The sequence below is a fragment of the Plectropomus leopardus genome, chromosome 23 (assembly GCF_008729295.1).
Source record: "Plectropomus leopardus isolate mb chromosome 23, YSFRI_Pleo_2.0, whole genome shotgun sequence".
In the NCBI taxonomy this organism is placed as follows: domain Eukaryota; kingdom Metazoa; phylum Chordata; class Actinopteri; order Perciformes; family Serranidae; genus Plectropomus; species Plectropomus leopardus.
Genome location: NC_056485.1, coordinates 20,569,278 through 20,586,948, shown reverse-complemented (window position 1 = coordinate 20,586,948; position 17,671 = coordinate 20,569,278). Strand labels below are relative to the sequence as shown.

Sequence of the window (17,671 nt, the reverse complement as noted above, 5' to 3'; positions counted from 1 at the left end):
AACAAAAAAATTTTTTAAAAAAGAAAAAAAAAAAAGTTAAAAAAAAATTCAAAAAAAAAAAAAGCTAAAAATTAAAAAATTAAAAAAAAAAAAAAAAAAAAATAAAAAAAAAAAATTTTAAAAAAAAAAAAATTAAAAAAAAAAAAAAAAAAAACATTATTATACTAATGTTATTATTAAAATATATTATATTAATATATTTAATATATTAGATTAACAATTAATAAAAATACTTTATTTCTTACTTTTTATTTTATTTTTTTTTGTTTTTTATTTATAATTAAAATAATAAATTTTAAAAAAAAAATAAAATTATATAATTTGCATATATTTAATATATTAATTTTTATTTATTATAATTTATTTAATAAATGCAATAGTATAATAATAATTAATTTATTAAATGGCAATAAAATTAAAAAATAAATTAAATAAAAAAAAAAAAAATTACTTTTTGTAAAAAAAAAAAAAAAAAAAAAAAAAAAAAAAAAAAATGAAAAAAAAAAAAATTTATTTCCTCGTCGTAAAAAAAACAAAAAAACAGCAAAAAAAAAAAAATCACAGTTAGCTGTGAAAAAACGTAAAAAAAGGAAGTAAAAAAATTACTAAAAAATTTAAAAGTAAAAACGAATTTTAAAATAAAAAAATAAAAAAAAAAAAAAAAAAAAAAATAAAATTATAAAATTAAAAAAAAAAAATGTGGAAACGGCTGCCGTTTTTGTCGTTTTCTGAAAAAAAAAAACGGTGAGTCATCAGCTGTTTGCTGGTTTTTGTGTGTCTCTGTGTGTTTTCGGCTGATGCTTGTTTAGCGACGTAACGTCGGCACTGTTTTGTCAGCGACTTTCGCTTTTAAATGTCGGTAATTAGCGCGGTAGCTAGGCTAACAGCTTTTTTAGCATGGTGCTAAAATTAGCACGTTTGTCATTGTCACGTGAAAAAATTTTTTTTTTTTTTTTTTTTTTTTTTTGGAATTCTGACGTCGCGTGGAATCCGGCGTTCCTTCCGCTAACTTCAAAAGTTACAACGTTATTTTGTATTATATATATTTTTATATATATACTTGTTGCATCTTCACGGGGATTTCAAGCGATTTTACTGTCGCCTAAATTCACTGACTATTTTCTCCGGATAAAATTAACAATTAATTCTGTAATATCTGCAGTGTGAGAATCTTGTACTTTACTTGAATATTTCTATTGTAAGGTTTGTTTGTTTTTTTATATATTGTATGCTTATATGATATTTGTATGCTTGTAAACATTTGCAGAAAAAACAAAAACTCAATATTTATAGGCCTATATGACCATAGTGTCTATAAGAATAATAATAATTATTATTGTTATTATTATACATATTTTACACTGATAAGACTCAGAAATATATTTTTCTTATCTTAACTTCTTTTATTGCGTATATATACCCCTAGATAATTTTCTTGTTGTCTATAACCTTCTTATTTATTTTTTTATTTTGCAATATGCAGGCAGTTTCTCACCATGTTGCTCACTGCTTTTTTCCCTATATTTTCAAAATAAATTAAAACCAATTTTCTGAGGTTTCAGGATTTTAGATGCTTATGAAAGATGAATGAAAGCAGCACATGAAAACTGAAAACTGATTTGAATGGCGATGAGGATGACACCCAAATTATGTTACAGTACTTTTAATCCTAACATGCAGAATGTGATGGAAATTAAATGAACACAGATTTGTACCACTGAAATTTGTCAAAAAATAATAAAATAAAACAAAAAAAAGCATTTTTAAAAGGAATAGTTTGCATAGTCAAGTCCTTTCCTGGAAGAATAAATCTTAAAAATATGTGTTTATCTCTTTAACGTTGACAGATCAAATAACTCGATGTCCCGCTGGGAGGAGACACCGAGGTGGAGCTGCAGACAGGTAAGACAAACAAAAAAAGTTTGCTTAATTTTTACTGATTGTGTCGACCACGGGAAATCCAACGTGAGCAGCAGTTTTGGGTTGTGAGCTGTGTCGTTGACTTGATTGGATGAAGAACGTGATTGGACGATATCAGGTGTGATTGCTCTGTCCTCTCCATCTGATTGGTCAGCTCCGGAGTACCGTTATATGCTCCTCATGTCCTTTCTCTCCTGCCGTACATTAGACAGTTACCGCAGTAACACCCTGAAGAACCGGAGGTCACAGAGCAGGAGTTAGGACGCTGCCTCAAATGGCGTGGGGATTGTGGAAGCAGCTGATTGGTCAGTTGATCAGTTTGGGGGCGGGGTGTCACCCTCCAGAGTGTCAGAGATCATCGGGCAGAGCTGAGAGAACGACGGACGCTCCTCCGGCCTCTGAAACGGACAGAAATAACACAGGCTGTGAATTTAGATGTGATTATTTTAAGCCGTTCTGAATGTGGCGTCACAAACCGCGGCAGGCGTTTGTTTCCCGTCACAGGTAGAAATGTGCAGTTAATATTTAAAAGTGTCTTTGAGTTATTTTTTTTTTTCATCTAAAAACATAGTGACATCATGACAAAAAAATGTCCTTTTAAGGGTTGAAATTCTTAAAATGAATGAATGTTTGATATTTATAATTAGGTCTATAATTATTGTTGGTTAGAAAAAATGAACTCCATGAAAGGAGAAAATCATATTAATGTATAATATTTAATGCCTGATTTTGAAAAGCGCCTCTCGGGCACAGAGCGATACGAGAGTGTGTAATATTAAAGCGGGTTAATAATGTGGTAAATACTTTTGCTCCAGAACTGGAGTGGAAAAAAACAGCTGACTAAAAGCAGCTATAATCAATATTTTTATGTTGTCTGTGGATCAAATTGCAACCAGCTCAATCAATAATTGCTCAGCATTAATCAAATCAGCTTAAAATCAAAACTGGAAAATGAAATGACAAAAGAAAGTCAGTTTTGTTGTAACTGATGAACAGTTTGTTCACCTTAATAAACGGTATTTCATACGGTATATTTAGAATAATAACCGACTGTTTCTCACCTCGTGCCAACACAGCTGCATGATGTCATAGATGGTGGGCGTGGCCATTTTAGGCCTGAAGAGGCGGTGACCCTTGATTACCATGGTAACCACCTCGTGGTTCTGATTCTGTTCAAACGGCATGCGGCCCTCGGTGAAAACCTCCCACATCAACACACCTGGATGGAGCGGATCCAGTGTTAGTTTGTAGTTTTTAAAAAATATAAGAAGAGGCAGAAAAAGATGTGATGTTTGTATTTTCTTTTCATTTATTAACGTTAACCCTTTAAATCCTAGGGCGCTTTTCACTTTTCTTGTGCCGCTTTCTGATGCCTTTCACAAACTGGTATGAATCATTTCAAAAACGTAGGAAAAGGACAATGAGAAACTTGGTAAGAAATGCTCATCAGTTTGCAAAAAACATAAATAATTTTTTAAAAGCTAGGGAAAAATGTAATCATAGTTACATTGCATTTTTGCATTTTTCTGGTAATTTTATTGTATTTTTTTACTAGGAAAGACCACATTTATAATGATTATAATTACTTATGTTCCAGAATTTCTCTAGTTTTTTTGATTTTTTTTTTCAAGTAATTGCCTTTTTTTAAATTAATTAAAAAATAATATATAATAATATTTTTTCAGTTGATTTTCTTGTTCTTTTTTTCTAAAAAAAAAAAAAAAAAAAAAAAAAAAAAAAAAATTAACTTCTGCTATTATATTATTCAATCAAAAATATAATTCTTGGGTTTCAAAGGGTTAAAATGTGCGTACCAAAGGACCAGACGTCTGACTTGCTGCTGTATTTGCAGAAGTTAAAGACTTCAGGAGGCGACCACTTCACTGGGAATTTAGCTCCTGATGAACTGGTATACTGGTCGTCTAACACGTATCTGCAAAATATATATATTAAAGTTTCAGTGCAAACTTTGTACCTGCTGAATTGTTTAAACATGAAAATGTGTTCAGATTAAATTCGTACCTGGCCATGCCGAAGTCGGACACCTTCACCACCAGAGAGTCATTCACAAGACAGTTTCTGGCAGCCTGCAGAGGAGATGAGAGCAGCGAGAAAAATAAAAATAAAAATATTGTGGTTCAGAGGCACAAAGTCTTATTGTATTAAGCAATGCTAAATTTGCTGTGCTTTTAGCTGTACTTTTTTATCTCATTCTTGTGAACACGGTGTCAAAAAACAGTGAACATGTAACAACAAATAAGCAGTGAAAAAAATAGTAGTAATTTTATGAGGAATCAACTGTGCTCATAATTATGACAATTAAGTAAATAACACTCTCAAATTCCTTTTAAATAATTTGTTGGACCAATTTAAATTTTGACTAATAATCAACTTAAAAATTGTATGTTTATAATCATTGTAATGAAATACTTAATAACAAAAATCATAAACAAGTTTTTTAAGTTGATAACCCATACAAGTTAATTTGTTCCAGCTAAGTTTTCAGCATTATCTAAAAGAAATTCTAAATAGATATGTTTTTATTAAGGAAATCTCTCTTCAAATTTGGCACAAATGTCCACTTAGTTTCAAGGATGAACTGATGAGATTTTAGTGGTCAAAGGTCACTGTGACCATGCATACGTGTCGTTCTCATGAACACGATATATAAAGAACGCCTTGAGGGATTTTTTAAAAAAAATTTGACACAAACGCCCATTTGGACTCGAGGATAAACAGATTAGATTTTGGTGGTCAAAGGTCAGCTTGTAAACTTAAGGTGCATTTTGACTGGTTCTGCAGGGGGGGTAAACTTTTCTTGTGCAAAAGTGGCAAAAGAGTCCAGTTGGGATCTAAAAAGCAGACTGGAGAGTCAGAGTAATCTGCAGTTACCAGATCTCTGTGGATGAAGCCGTTGGCCTCCAGGTGCTCCATGCCCTCGCTGACGTCCAGGCAGATGCTCAGCAGGGACCCCAGGCTGAAGCTGCCCCGCCGCTGCCGGAGGAAGTTGAGCAGACAGCCGTGCTCCATGAACTCTGTGACGATGTAAATGGGCTTCTGTTGACTGCACACTCCGTACAGCTGCACCAGTTTGGGATGAGACAGTCTCCTGCAGAAGAGACAATAAACAAATTTAATTGGCTGGCGCCTATCATCTGACTTAGATCTGATACGGACCAGGGGAATCCGACTGTTTAAGCATCACGGTGCTTTCTGGGCCGAGCATCTGCTGGATGATGGGCATGTACAGCAATGAATAGCACTCCACTGCTGAGCATGTGCTGGATTTAGGCATGCTCGGTATGAGCGCACAGTCGTTGGGCGTCTTTGTATCTATACATCTATGCATACATACATACATGCATACATACATACATACATACATACATGCATACATACATACGTACGTACATACATCGTGGTCTGACTGAAGGGTTCTAATGTTTTCTGGCTCTTTTGTTCTCCACACAGACTGTTCACCTTCATGCAGCCAAAGGACCAAAACAAAGGGGGTTAGCGCCGCACAACGATACTGTCATATGCCGTATACCACAATGAAAATCCATAAAGGTATGAAAAAATAGATACCGCCCAAAAAGCCTACATGCATACCAAAATCTTGTCCTGTAGCTGACAGATTCTGTCTTCATATGCAGATATGTTTATAGAGATTACCACTTAGTTTGCTGCTTTACTTTGCAAAAATGTGACGAGAAATATTGATTTTCTGTTGATTACAGGCCACCATAGTGCAGAGAAAAGGAGGGCTGGAGCGCATGTTGCTGCAGTGAATGAAAGACTCCAGCAGAGGGCAACAGAGGTCAAAGGTATGCCACTTCGGGTCATTGGGCCTCGTTCACCAAACGTCATTATAGAGAAACTCTTAAAACCCACTAATGCAATTTTTTTAAGCATGCAGGCCAAGTCTGGCCCCTGATAGGGGGGCTGATAGGTTTTTGTACTTTTAGTATAAATCAGGTGTCAGAGGGCATAAAACAGCATAGAAATAGAGCTTGTTTATCAAGAAAAGAAGATTCCCCACATCCCCCTAAAGCTAAAGAAATCCAAAAAACAATCTTAAAGTCCTGGAAACCTAAAATCCCAGAAATGTCCTAAAATCCTACAAAAGTCTTTAAAACGTCCTAAAATCCTCGAAACATCCTATAATCCAAGAAATGTTTGAAAAATGCTCTAAAATCCTAGAAATATGCTACAATCCAAAAAATGTCCTGAGACTTGGTAAAATCTTAGAAACGTCTGAAAATCCTTGAAATTGTTCTTAAATCCTAGAAACATCCATAAATCCTGGAAAATTCTTAAATTCCTAGAAATGTGCCAAGATCATTGAAACATCCTAAAATCCTAAAAACAAAAACCTAGAAACATGTATAGGGCTGCTGTGACTGGCCCCTGGCCTCCTGTCATTTTGCAAAATTGGCCCCCAACCACAACAAGCTGAGTCTCCCTGCTGACACTCAGACCCTGATCCCTCCTCCCTCCTTACATCATGACTTTGGCCTCCTCGATGAAGTCCTCCTCGTACATGGCTCCCTCTCTGATGGCCTTGATGGCGACTCGGTGCTGAGCTCTCCACTTGCCGAGTCTCACCACGCCGAACTGACCGCTGCCGAGCTCCTTCATGAAGGTCAGCTCGCTGGGGTTGATCTCCCACTTCTCTGCAGGAACGTGACAAGAGAGGAGGAAGTTAAGAAGAAAGTAAAGACAGAGATGTTTAAAAACCGAGCAGAGGTCTGTCAGGACTCACCGTAGCTGAAGCCGGCGGTGGACGGAGCAGATTTCTCCTGTTTTCCTACAGGGTACCTCAACCTGGCAACAAGACCTGAGAAATGTTCCCAATAATTTAAAGGTTGGATGAGAGAGATTTTTATACCTTAACTGGCGAGCACAAAGTGTGAAGCATAACATTGTAGTAGGTACTGATTTCAAAAGCAAATGTTGCTTATACCCGAAATAATGAAGGGGCAAAATGCCTCTAAATTCAAAGTATCTGCCCCATAAAATACAAAAACAAAGAGGGAAAAACTGATGAAAAACCTAAATCATCGTCAGATGATAGACAATGCGTTCAAACTCTTTTGCTCTAGTGTTACAAAGATTATACTACTACTACTACTACTAAATACTCGAGTTAACATCCAGCTGCAGAGCCGCAGAGCCGCAGAGCCTCAGAGCAGCAGAGCCGCAGAGCCGCAGAGCTGCAGAGCCTCAGAGCTGCAGAGCCGCAGAGCTGCAGAGCCTCAGAGCTGCAGAGCTGCAGAGCCTCAGAGCTGCAGAGCCGCAGAGCTGCAGAGCCTCAGAGCCTCAGAGCTGCAGAGCTGCAGAGCTGGTTCAGGAAGCGCCGGGTCTGTATGGGTGGATGGTGGGTTGTCTACCTGCTGCGTTGTGTCTGTGGTACTCGATGAGGTCGGGGATGGAGCTGAACAGGTGTTTCTCAGCCAGGTAGAACTGTGGAGGCGAGCTCTGCGTCTTCTTGATGTGGTAATGTTTTATAACTGCTCCTCCATCCCTGGAAACACAACAACAACACGCTGTAACCGTGCAGCGTACATCCAGCTTGTTCAGACCTTTATGACTAAAAACACAGGAACTGACCCTAATAATGCTACAACAAATTCATTTTAATAATCTCCACTGAGTCTGCAGTTTAGTTAATTTAATCCAGTTCAGTTCTAATGGCAGGAAAGGATTATTTGATGATGTTGAGGCCATACCACAGATTTTGCATGTTTAAATTAATTGATCACAAAATATACTAATACATGCAGATCAGGTTGCTGTGATTGAAATTTCTCTTTATTTTTGCAGCTTTTGCTTTACGTCCATTTCTGGGCACTAGATGATAAATTGGTGATCCACCTCCGTCAATATCAGGTCTGCAGTGTCAGTTAATGCAGTGAAAACCTCCCACATTATTCTGCAAAATTAAAGTAGGATTGACAAAAAGTATTGTGTATTTCATGTCCACATTATACAGACAATACATTTCTTAGTTTTCAAATTTTAAAGCAATAAAAGTCTTCCTGCAAAGCATGAAAAATATACATAAAAGAAATCAACAACGTCGTAGTTTCTAAGATAAAACTTGCAGAAAAAAACTCAGGTGTTCCTTTGAGGTCTGTGTGCTTGTTTTTCGGTGAGTTTACCCTGCAGCAGATTTGGCGTAGAGCGAGACGGTGTAGGTTCCTGCAGTGCTGGAGTCTCTGACGATGAAGGCTCCTTCTTTGTCCTGCAGGCAGCGACACAGAGACAAAACACGGAGACGCTACATCAGATTTTAACTTTTGTATCTTATCTTATCTAAAGATGTAAAATAAAGAGAGCAGCACTCCAAGCTCAATTGTACCGTTTATCAATGTTTTGGAAAGTTTTGCGTGAGAAAAACAATAAGAGAAGAATTTATCCAGTGTCGAGTCGAGGGAGTGAAAGAGGGACCAAAAGACAATAAAAACAGAAAAGGACAAAAGAAAATATATAAGGAAGGAGGACGTAGAGAACCAAAGAAGATAACGAAAATAAAGTCACCTCTTTCCTCAGCAGCTCCTCTGCTTTGTTCCTGTTGACTTGTTTACTGTACCAACTAGAACAAACAAATAAATAAACATCCCCATAAAATTAACATCTTACTGGTTGTCTTAAGTGCTCATTATCCTTTTTTTAAATGGGTAAACTATAAAATTTCCCTCCTTCGTTACACATCGTTCTCGCAAGTTTGTGACTGCAAAAAAGATGCTGTCAAATGCTGTTAAGCAACATAAAAAAAAACATGATTAATTGCTGAATTTCAATAGTTGATTACAATTAATTAAAATTTAGTGGCCCTAGCTAGTATATAGATGTATATGTAATATTGGCCAATAAATCAATATTGACATTTTTTTACTCACTAATATCGTTGTTAACATCAGCCTCAAAAACTGAGGATCGGTTGTGCTGTCGTATTATTAGCTGGTGTGAGAGAAAATAGAAATGATGGACAAACTCACGCAAACTGCACCAGGTTTCCAGATTTCTTCTCCGTTACATAGTTACTGGGGATGTATCCTTCCTCACTGTGAAACACACACACACACACACACACACACACGCACCAGTTACTAAAACACATGAACACACATCAGGAAGTGAGGTCGTCCAAACCGACACAGACTCATTAATGACTTTAATGTGATGGTAATCGATGGCTCGCTCACCCGTACTTGTTGCGCGCTTTGTACCAGTTGACGTCGCACTTTTCGAGGATGACGTACTCGTCTCCTCTCAGCAGACTCAGGTCGTGCGGCTCGGTGCCCGGGAAGTCATACAGCGCCACCACCACCTCCTTGTCCTCGCCATCCTCGTCATCATCATCCTCATCACCTTCATCGTCACCTGGAGGGAGGGGAGGAGGGGGCCGCCGCTGCTCCAGGAGGAAAAATGACAAAATGCTTTCGAAGACTTTGGCCAATGTATTAATTTAGAAATTGTGTTGAAAGTGTTAGTGTGTGTGTGTAAGAGTGTGTGTGAGAGTGTGTGTGAGAGTGTGTGTAAGAGTGTGTGTGAGAGTGTGTGTGTGTGTGGTTTGTGGTTACCCTCTCGTTGTTGCGCTCCTCACCAGGAATCGGGGGTAAAGGTTTTCTGGAAACTGTAAAAGAGGAACAGAAACTGTTAATGAAGCAGAAAGTTTTAAACTTGAACTGTTGAGCCGTCTCTGCTGCTCAGTGATCTGTGACCTCTGACCTCTCAGGGATACTTTTAAAATATTAGTGATCAATAACTGAAGCTTATCAATTTGTTGCAGCAAGTCAGTCTCAATTCATCAGCTTAAATTTAACGTTACCATCTTGATTTCCTGTTTTTGTTTTGGCACTCAGTGAATCAAGTGTTTCATATTCTACACTGCAAAAAATATCAGTTAGGACCCACATGTACTATTTTTATTTTTAAACATCAACATTTTGCTGTTTTTTTTGCATGTTTTGGTACATTTACTACAAATCAAGTAAGTTTATATTACTGCTGAATAAATATGGAAGTACCTTTGTGCCCAAAAATCCTCAAGTACTTAATTCGTGTACAGGTTTGATGAGCTTTACACAAGTATTTCTTCTTTACCTGCTACAATTCAGCAGATTCTTTTTATTTGGCACAAACATCCATTTGGACTCAATGATGAACTGAACTGAGTTTAGTGGTCAAAGGTCACTGTGAGTCCATCTGTGTCATTCTTGTAAATGTGACATCTCAGGAACAAATTTGAGCGAATTTCTTAAAATTTGGCACAAACGTCTACTTAGACTCAAGAATGAAATTGTTAGATTTTGGTGGTCAAAGGTCAAAGTCACTGTGACTTTGTATCCATCTCACTCTTGTTAACAAGAAATCTCAAGGCACAAAACTAGTGAATTTTCTTCAAATGTGGCACAAACGTGCATTTGGACTCTGATGATGAAGTGATTAGAATTTGGTAGTCAAAGGTCAAGGTCACTTTGTCTCTTTTTATCTGATTCTTGTGAACAGGATATCTCAAGAACAAGGGATTTTGGGAAATTTCTTCAGATTTGGCACAAACGTCAGGTTGGTCTCAAGGATAAACTTTTAAATAGATTCATCCACAGCTCAACATCCAAAAGTATGACCTTGAAAAGGCTAAAAAAAATAATAATTACTGGATTTAATGTTTATGTTGAAAATGTCAATTTGATGGATTTTTTACAGAATTATTATAACGGATATGAGGCTTGAGCACGACCAGGACCCCTAAAATACCCTTTAAGAATTAATAGTGACACACATATAAATTACTCAAAGTACTTAAAAGTAAGTATCAAACAAAACTATGAAGTTAAAAATGCTAAAACTAGTTAGAGCAGAGTTGATATTGTATTAAATGTTAAAGGGACAATTTACTCTAAAATACATGTTTTTCCTCATACCTGTCGTGTTTTTTATCAATTTGTAAAGTTCAGGTATGAGTTGCAGATATCAGCCATAGAGATAAGAGGAAAAAATATTTTTGGGGACTGTCCCTCTGCCAAAACAAAATTCAGTTCCATGGTATTTTTAACAGTATTTTGCTGTTTTATTACAATGTGATATTGCTACTTTCAATTAATTCAAAATTCAAAATACTTATAATACAAGGAGTGATATTTTTGATAGAATCACTTAAAACCAGATAAAAACAGTCAATGGTTTCATACTGTCTCCAAACAGGTTATACTCCTCGCAGCCCAGAGCCTGTTTTTCCGCCTGGCGACAGCAGAGCCACGCCCCTTCCTGCCAGAACTGAGGGTGAAACTTGGTCAGGATGACGCTGTTGTCTTTAATCTCTGCGGACACAAAGTCTTCGTGTCAAAGGTACATATGTCAACACGCGTCTCTATACTAGAAAATAATTTAATTCATTTTCCTCTTCGACATCCAGCCTCATTTCTGCTGCTCACCTGAAAAAAAGAGCATGTTGAACACACAAAAGGTTTTAATACTTCAGTACGTACATGTAACAAGTTAACATTTACACTGCAAATAGACAAGTGTTGTTTTTACTTATAATAATGAAGTAAATGTTGATTGCACAATTTAACGGATATAGAATAATGACATCATCTGTTTAGATAAGTCTCACGTTTCTCGAATTTTAGGACATTTGTTGGATTTTAGCATATATCAAGGATTTAAGGACATCTCTAGGATTTTCGGACGTTTTTTGGAATTTTAGGACGTTTCTTGGATTTTGGCATATATCGAGGATTTAAGGACATCTCTAGGATTTCGGATGTTTCTAGGATTTTAGGGCGTTTGATTCAAGGACATATGGGCTTTTGGGTTTGGTCAGTCATTTATCAACTGCTCCCAATTTAAGGACGTTTGTAGAATTTTAGGACGTTTCTTGGATTTTAGCACATTTCTAGGATTTAAGGGTGTTTCTAGGATTTTAGGGCATTTCTAGAATTTTCCGATATTTCTAGAGTTTTTGGACATTACTGGGATTTTAGCACGTTTCAACGATTTTAGGATGTTTGAAGGATTTCCGGACATTTCTAGGATTTTAGGACATTAGGGTCTGAGCTAGGACCTTTATTGGGGGGTTTGGGGGATCCTCCAGTGGCTCTTTTTTTGATGAACAAGCTCTATTTTGATGCTGTTTTATGCTCTCTGACACCTTATTGATACTAAAAGTACAAAAACAATTTCCAGTGTGAATCACATTATTTTTATTGTGAATTAAAAAATTGTTGGAGGGCCACCTGGCACCCTATCAGGGCCAGATTTGGCCTGCGGGCCATAAGTTGAGTATCACTTCTGTACTGTGACACAGCTATAATTTTCTAACAAAAAGTAAACATTAGTTTGATTAAATTTTTTTTTGTAAGTAACTAAAACTGTCTAAAAGTGAACGTAACTAAAGTGAAGGACATCTTCACACCTCAGACTTCAAAGCAGCACCTGACCTCATTTTACCTGCCAGTCCGGCAGGTGAGACGTCACACACAGATACAGTGCGGGTGGAAACAGTGGGGGCTGCTGGGAAACTTTGCCCCACGTGTGAATACGAGTCTCAGATGTGTGGTTTTAACGTGTGAAAACATCTTCGCAGCAGCTCAGACTATAAACTGTGTGATCTGTCAGGTTAACACCTGCACTCACTCCTCTGCCGTTTGCTCCAGTAACTCTACAGAGTAAAGTAGAGTAGAGTAGAGTAAAGTAGAGTAGAGTAAACTAAAGTGAAGTAAAGTAGAGTAAAGACTGACCCTCTTTGAGGCTCTGGACCCACAGACTTCTGCTGTCGTGACTCGGAGCGAACACGTAGAGAGTGTTGTTGTCGTACACCACCTGAACACAAACACAAGAAACACTGCGGTGAATGAGTTTGTGAGTTAACCCTTTGAAACCTGGACCGACATCATTTTTCTTGAGCTGCTCTCAAATGTCTTTCTCAAGTATTTAAAGCTCTGAACTCGAATTGGTTTGAATTCTTTCAAAAACATGGGGAGGGGAAAGCAATGAACAACTTGGTGAGAAATATTCAACAAATTGCAAGAAATGAGTGGATTTTAAATATTTTAAATATTTTTTGAAAAAAATGTCTAGAGAAAAAACAGTCGGGAAAAAATCTATTTATAATCATCATGATTAAATATTTAAAATTATTTTACAAAATTGTTGTAATTTTAACAACACTTTTTACAGCACTTTTTCCTGATAGTATTTTTTTTGTTTTGGTTTCTTGTTGCTTTTTTTTTTTTTTTTTTGCATTTTTTTTTTCGGTCATTTTCTTGTACTTTTTACTAATTTCTTGATCATTTTTGGGTCATTTCTTTTATTGTGGCTCATTGTCTCCTTCCCATGTTTTTGAAAGAAATCTAGGCAATTTGCTCAGGTTTCAAAGGGTTAAGTGCAGCATGTAACGTTTCAAAGGGATAGTTTAGATCTTTAAACCTTTAATCCAGATTATATAAACCACTTTATTTAACCACACCTGAAATGTACGTCAAATATAAAGCAGGAAACTGGCCTGTAAACTCTAACAGAGGTTGTGTAATAATTTATCTGTTTACTTTCTTTTTCCAGATACGTTTGTGTAACCTGGAGGTTTGTGATTGCTCGAGTCTTTTTACGTCTTTTTACTGATTGTTAGTGATACAGGTCAAAGGTCAGAGGAGAGCAGAGCAGCTGTGGTTATATATTGTTTTTACCTGAAAGGGGTATTTGTTCTGGCAGGGAATGACTCCTCCTCCGTTCTTGACGATTTCGGCGCATCTGATGCGGCTCAGCTCGATCGAACCTCTTCTGAACTTCTTCTGTTGATAGAAAAAACAGCTGCGTTTGATTAATTTATTTTTTCCAAAAATTATACAGGGTTCATACATTCATAACAAACCTGGAAAAGTCATGCAGTTTGCAATTTAGGAGTTTTGGAAAGTTAAATATACCCTGATTTAAAAAAAAAAAAAATCATTATATTTTTATTCATAAACTTGAAACTTGAAACTTGAAAAACTGTAGATAATAATTTTTACGTTTTTCGGCTGTGATAATGGAGTAACGTTGGTGATTTACTTTGCCAAAACTTTGCCTTGCATTTTTCTTTAATAAAATAAAATAAATTAAAAGAAAAGGGACGCCATTTTTTTCTTTAAAAATTGCAGATATTTAAAAATAGCAAAAATATTTTGAAAATATAATAATATCATATTTTTAAGCAAAAAATTTGTTGCCAAAATTCTTTATTTAAAAATCACTAAATTAAAAAAAAATCCCCCTATTTCTTTCGTGAAATTTTCAGAAAAAAAGTAAATTACAGCATTATTCAATTTAATTAAATTAAATTAAAAGCAAAGGTGTAGTATTACATATATTAATGCTATAGAGACACTGTCATAATATGTGTGCAGGAAGTTTAAAACACAACTTCTTTTATAAAATGCGAATTATTTATAACATAAATGTATTAAAACTAATGTTTAAGTGAAATGTGACGTATTAAAAGTGACCTCTGCTTTCCCTTCGTAGTACGTCAGCCGGCTTTTTGTGAGGACAAACAGTCGCTCCTTGTAGTTCAGCGGCGACGTCCGCCTCTTCTGCTGCGAACGCTTTATGAGCGTCTCCTCCAATAGCAGCTCGGCACTCATCCTGGCCCCGCCCCCACACCCTCAGCCCATTGGTGGATCGTCGTCAGCGCGCAGCAGGCTGGAAATGAGCTGAGGAGAGACGCACGCTTTTAAATTTAGACACATTTTAATACCTGCGTGCCGGCAGGAGGCATTATAGTTGAAGGTCAATGAGAACATGCATCCGATTCATGCTCGTGAACGCAATTTCGTGAGTGGCTTGAAGGATTTTTTTAATATTTGGCACAAACGTTCCACTTGGACTCAAGACAAACTAATTCGAGTTTGGGTGTTATAGTTTAAAGTTCAAGGCCACTACATGTTTATCTGTTAATTCTTGTTAACACAATTTCTCAAGAACACCCTGAGGGATTTTTTTTCAAATTTCGGCACAAATGTCCACTTTGACTAAATGATGAACTGATGAGATTTTGGTTGTCAAAGGCCAAGGTTGCAGTGATCTTGAATCTTTGTCTTACTCGTAAATGCGATGTCTCTAGAAACCACAAGGGAGTTTCCTCAAATTTGGCAAAAACATCCACTGATTAGAATTTGGAGCTCATACTTGTGAATGCAATATTTCGAGAGTGCCTTTAGGAAATTTCTTCAAATTTGGCACAAACGTTCACTTTAGTCCACAACACAAACGCAATTTCCTCTTTAAATATTTTCAAGAAAAAAATCTGCAATTAAAAAATGTCATGGAAATGTCAAAGTAAAAATGTGTGTGACTCCTGTATATAGCCTATTGTTATCGGTATCTCATACGATCAGTATAATCTGAATTATCCCTTTACGTAAGATTTTGAATGCAGGTTTTTTACTAACAAAGTAATTCTGCAAACTGTAAGTATTTTTTAAAACTAAGTGAAATTTCGTAGTACTTTTATTAATTTTCATTTTTAACCCATCAACAGTGTTTTCCTACAGCACGTGAACGCAGCTGAAGGAAGGGAAAAGCACGCGCGCTCCCTGCATAGTGTACACCTGCTCACAGGTGGTTTCAGTTCATTTCAGCTTAATTATTGACATTATTAAAAACATAATTCTCTACACAAGCACAACTAACACATATATATATATACGTTTATGTATTATTGAACGTTTTTTTGATGGTTAAACGGACTTCGCGGTGTTTAATTCTCACGCGGCGTCACCGTGAGACACATTTCTGTATGAAAACCGCTTTAACAGTTAACACTTTGTATTTCTCACGGTAATAATGCGCTGAGAGCAGCCGATGACGGTGAAGAGCTGCCGACTTCACTCAAACCTGCTGCTCGCGCTTTGTCGCTCACAGTCGCGCAGCTCGCGCACCAGCAGTTTCATTTATTTAGCGACTTTAATTTGAGTTTTAAATTCAAATTAGATCAAAATGTTTTTCTCACCTTCTGTCGACATCTCCCGGTCTTCAGCTGAGTCGGTAGTTTCCCATGTCGCTGTGAATCAGAGGAGCGGGATTCAGGAAATGAAGAGAGGGAGGCGGACACACAACCGACCTACACACACACGCACACACACACACACACACACACACACACACACACACACACACTTCCTCGTACGCTGCTCTGCCTTCAGTGTGTGTGTTTCAGAAAGAAAGAGGTCAGTGGTGTGTGAGGTCATCTGACTACTTAAACCATCAGAAAGCAGAGCAGAAAAATATTGAAAATCTGCTGCAACATTTGTGTGTTTGTGTTTTGCTATTTCTGTGAGGACCAGCTCGAGAAAGTAAGGACTTTTTCTGTTGGGGTTTTTTTTAAGTTATTATTACTTTGGACAGTGAAGACTTTTTCAGTTTTTTTAGGTTTTTTTTTTGTTTGTTTGTTTTTTTTACTTTTTTTTAGAAAATGAAGACTGTTTATTTCTTTTTTAATTTATTTTTTTTAGAAAAAGTGAAGTTTTTTTTTATTTAATTATTTACTTTAGAAAGTGAAGGCTTTATGTTTTTTTCTTTTTTAATTTAATTATTTATTTTAGAAAGTGAAGACTTTTTCTGTTTTGTTTTTTATATATATATATATATATATATATATATATATATATATATATATATATATATATTATATTTTTTTTTTTTTTTATTTATTTTTTTGAGACACCAAAACTTAGGAGATTGCTGGAAAAAAACAGGATATTTTGACATTTTTTAAAGCTTTTTTGGAGAGAGAAGACCTTTTTGGTCTGTTTGGACATTTTTTGGAAAGTTATTGTTATATCGTGGGAAGTCATTATCTTGATGAAGGTCCTCACAAGTATAGAAGTACAGCCGTGTGCTGTGTGTAAACAGTGAAACTGAAAGCTTGGTGTGAAACCTCCCAGTTTAATCATAAACAGCTGACCTGTGACGGTTCAGTGAACACAGATTTAAGATAAATATTTTCCATCCAGCTGCACCATCAGTAACGCTGACTTTGCATCGCTTTGTTGACTTCAGTAGTTGTTTTATTGTAAAAATTTCAAAAATTGTTAAATCATCATCCCAACGAGGAGGATGAAGAGATTTTTTAACACGCGGCTGCTCGTATTTATACCACACATGAATGAAAACATTGATTTTTTTTAATTATTATTTTTTGTCTGTCTTCCTAGGAATTCTGGGATTTTTACAAAAACAATGATTTTCTTTTATTATTATTTATTATAAAGTTTTAGTCCCGCCTAACAAAAAATAAGAAAATGAGAACATTTTTTAAAAAACTAGGAAAAAAAATATTATTTAAAAGATAATTACAATTGAATAGAAATTATTTATTAAAATTATGCCACAAAAAATGAGTACATGTATTGTTTATTTTTAGCAACTTTTTACCTTTTTCAGTTTATTTTCTTGGATTTTTGTTTGTTTTTTCCTTGTTTTGGATTCTCCGTTACAAAACTTACTTTTTGTAAATATTTGGCTGATATTTGGACCATATCTTTAGTAGCTGATGGCCTTCTTCCCATACTTTTGAAAGAAATCAGGCCAGTCTGCTCTGGTTTCAAAGGGTTAACGGGAGTCCAGAGCGTTACCACACTGTGCTGAGCTGCTGTATAAAAACAAAACTAAAGAAAAAGAAGTGATGTTGCCGTCCTGGTTTCCTCTGAACTTTGTAAACAGTGACGGACGTCACTTTTTTAACAACTAATTAATGTTGTAA

The 17,671-nt window shown here is 36.0% G+C and overlaps 1 protein-coding gene across 1 annotated transcript; it reads right to left on the bottom strand.

Moving 5' to 3' along the window:
- Positions 1-1,647: 1,647 nt before the first annotated feature.
- tec (tec protein tyrosine kinase) lies at positions 1,648-16,008 on the bottom strand. Its single transcript, XM_042512284.1, has 18 exons — positions 15,920-16,008; positions 14,415-14,621; positions 13,617-13,721; positions 12,672-12,753; positions 11,121-11,249; positions 9,510-9,562; positions 9,132-9,337; positions 8,925-8,990; positions 8,464-8,518; positions 8,085-8,167; positions 7,314-7,447; positions 6,686-6,760; positions 6,425-6,596; positions 4,813-5,029; positions 3,943-4,007; positions 3,735-3,853; positions 2,982-3,139; positions 1,648-2,318 (listed from the first exon to the last, which is right to left on the bottom strand). Exons 2-18 carry the CDS (start codon positions 14,550-14,552, stop codon positions 2,235-2,237), a joined length of 1,941 nt encoding a protein of 646 aa, XP_042368218.1. The 5' UTR covers positions 14,553-14,621; positions 15,920-16,008; the 3' UTR covers positions 1,648-2,234.
- Positions 16,009-17,671: the final 1,663 nt, after the last annotated feature.

Bases quoted from the DNA above. Each gene is read 5' to 3' on its own strand.
- tec (XM_042512284.1), bottom strand. From the start codon at position 14,552: ATGAGTGCCGAGCTGCTATTGGAGGAGACGCTCATAAAGCGTTCGCAG. The intron at 8,991-9,131 runs GTGAGCGAGCCA...TGTGTTTCACAG, and splicing joins AAAGCGCGCAACAAGTACGG to TGAGGAAGGATACATCCCCA. The intron at 7,448-8,084 runs GTAAACTCACCG...TTGTGTTTCCAG, and splicing joins TACGCCAAATCTGCTGCAGG to GGATGGAGGAGCAGTTATAA.